Source organism: Phoenix dactylifera, unplaced genomic scaffold (genome assembly GCF_009389715.1).
Source record: "Phoenix dactylifera cultivar Barhee BC4 unplaced genomic scaffold, palm_55x_up_171113_PBpolish2nd_filt_p 001845F, whole genome shotgun sequence".
Lineage (NCBI taxonomy): Eukaryota > Viridiplantae > Streptophyta > Magnoliopsida > Arecales > Arecaceae > Phoenix > Phoenix dactylifera.
This window is the reverse complement of record NW_024069136.1, coordinates 17305-20219: the sequence shown is the minus strand read 5'-3', so window position 1 is coordinate 20219 and position 2915 is coordinate 17305. Positions and strand designations below refer to the sequence as shown.

At 42.1% G+C, this 2915-nt stretch overlaps 1 protein-coding gene across 1 annotated transcript; it reads right to left on the bottom strand.

Moving 5' to 3' along the window:
- Positions 1 to 575: 575 nt before the first annotated feature.
- LOC120109130 (flavin-containing monooxygenase FMO GS-OX-like 9) lies at positions 576 to 2433 on the bottom strand (the record flags this gene model as incomplete). The annotated part of the gene is made up of 5 exons (XM_039122877.1): positions 576 to 721; positions 865 to 947; positions 1153 to 1311; positions 1537 to 1607; positions 2070 to 2433. Coding segments are annotated over 5 exons (819 nt in total), but the record flags the coding sequence as incomplete, so codon positions are not given.
- Positions 2434 to 2915: the final 482 nt, after the last annotated feature.

The following is a 2915-nucleotide window of genomic DNA, read 5'->3' as shown; positions in this document are numbered from 1 at the left end:
ACGCAAAAGTCATTTTAAATGTCATTCAAAATTGGCATCAACATGTCCTGAATCCATCAAAATCAAAGTCTAAAAATATGTCATAAAGATCAACAGAGATTTCATTCCTCCTAGGAATGCAAAGACCTATCATCTAAGGCAAAAACAATTATAATGAAGCATGATCAGCAGAACCAGAATCACCATTACTCCCCCGATCTGCATGCCTTGGTCCAAAGCCAATCTCTTCTCTCATCTTTTGAAGAACCTCCTCTTGCCATTTTTTCTTTTCCTGCTCAAGAATACGTAGAAGGTCTTCATGAGTGTACAGCTCTGGAGCTTGACTTGTAGAGGTGGAAGCAGATGATGATTGCCCAATAATTCCAGTGAGATCCTCTAGGGGACTAAAGCCATAGACATGGCCATGAGTTGGGACACCAGTTGCCTCAAACCACAAGTCATAATCACGTGGAGGAGCATCTGAGGTGGAGGCATCACCATATTTTTTGGAGTATTCAGCTGAATACTTTGCCTGCCAGTTGATTTAAAAGAAGAGAAAAACATTATGGTGGATCAAACAAGAGATAAACATGAGCAAGCTCAATAATATTTATGAATCATAAAAAAAGAGAGAGATGGAGCAAGTAATGGAGGGAATGTATGCTCATACAAAGGGCCCACTCTATCATCATCTACCACAATCATTCCTTTAGTGTCAAGAAACGGCAATGAATAGGAATACCTGCAAAGGAACATAACAAGATCATCATCATTGCTAAATGGCTGTTAGATGGCGCATAAATTGGCAGGTCAAAGTTATGATCGATCCATATTTTGAGAAATTGCATAGAGTTTAAATATGCCATGGGATTAAAGGAAACTGACCCTGTGCAGTAAATGATAGAATCAGCAATCACAGAGGAGCCATCAACAAATAAAACCTGTCCATCTTCACAAAGAGACTCTATCTGCAATGACACAGTCTTAGCCATCAACACAGTGATTGTACCACATGAAGCATATCACCAACATATATTGCATGTATATGTATGTATGTATGTATGTATGTATGTATGTATGTAGAAAGGTGTAATAGACATCATTGCAAGCACTTAACTGACATGATCAAGAGCTTACGCTAAATGTGTACTCGGCAAACCTGTGTATTTTTACCTGTAAATGTAGGTGTAGGTTTTGATATTTGGAAATGACCTTTGATAAGCCCTCCGTGATTTCTAAAGATTTCGAACTAATATGCACTTCTTTTGCTACCGTTGCAAGTTCCAATGATATGTCTTGGCCGCTTAGTGAACTCCCAACTACTACCACCACCTGTGTACAATTTGGAACAGAATGAAAAATGTTTCTAGTAACTGCTCGGAATTCATGGAATAATTCTCCCTCTGTGGCTTGTATAGCTATAAGAAATAATTACCATCTTGTAATGATTGTCATGCATCAATTTTTCCTAATTTATGATATATAATTTATGAGAAATGTCTTCTATGTCTATTAGGATGAGGAGATGATACATAGCTTGAGAAAGATCTATCGAACCTCATCACGGTGAGGCTCAGGAACTCTGTATACATGGCTATGTATTTGCTTCCTTGTCCAAACATCCATTCCTGCAAGAGAAAACAATGTCGATAGTACCATATCGAGGAAAAAAACTAGAAAAAGAAAAAGATGTTACTACTAGTTATGGTCTTGACAATCTGGAATCCTCAGAGGGATAAACAGAGAAGAGTAGACCTAGATTTTAGCCTTTTTTTTTCTTTTTCTTTTCTATCAAGAGCCCAAGCATTTACCAATTGTACCAAGCAATAGCTCCTAGAAAACAAACTGAATAAAAAAATAAAATTTCCCCGCCGTTACCAAATGACCTTGTTCTATATGAAGTTGAGAATGCTAATTATCATCCCAAAGTCCAGAAGGCCTATGTTATCTACACTACTAAGTTTTGAGTCCATGAATGCAATAGTGTGTATCACATCATGTTCAAAATGTTTCTTTTGCCCCCATACAAAAAAAAAAAGAAAAAAAAAAGGATAAAGAGGTCAACTTTCTGTCAGAGAATTAGCACCTACCTTTGATGTTTGGCATCCTTGGCTGAGAATAATGCCCAGTGGCCACAACTACTGCATCAAAAATCTCTTCCATAACCTTTCCACATTTCTTCTCTTTGGATCTAACAATCCACTTCATCTTGTCGCCAGACTCTGCAGAACCCACCATGCCAACATAGTCTACTCGAGTATTGAATCTTATCAGCTCCCTCAACCCAAACCATTGACAGAATTCCCTGAGATACAAGAAGGGCGTCGAGACGACCGGCTTTGCAAGCAGGCGGATGGTGGTGATTTCTCCCCGATGAAGGTTTACAGGGGCGGTAATGCGCCAGGCTGGGGTCCCGAACCGGGGGGGCGAGGGAGTGGGGAAGAACTCGAGAAATCAAGGGATCAAACGCCCTAAGATCACAAAGATCAAGAACTCGAGATTTGAAATCGTGAATTGAACGCTTGTTCGCGATTCGAACTGACGTTTGAGAGTACATCAAGGGGAAGAATAAAGCCCGGTTGGTTTGGATCGGATCGAAGAATGAGAAGAAGAGGGCAACGGCGGCCTGAAGAACTTGGATAACTGGATCAGAGAAAACCCTAAACCTAATCGCCAGATGGCCATAGAAGAGGAGGGAGGAGGGGGGGTTAGGTTCTTACCGCGGGAGTCTGAGCGGGCTGCGGGTTCGGAACGAGGGGATGCGAAGGGCGTCGAGACGACCGGCTTTGCAAGCAGGCGGATGGTGGTGATTTCTCCCCGATGAAGGTTTACAGGGGCGGTAATGCGCCAGGCTGGGGTCCCGAACCGGGGGGGGGGTGGTGGGGGTGGTTCGGCGGCTGCTCTCAGCGAGGGAGGGAAGGGAAGGGAAGGGAAAG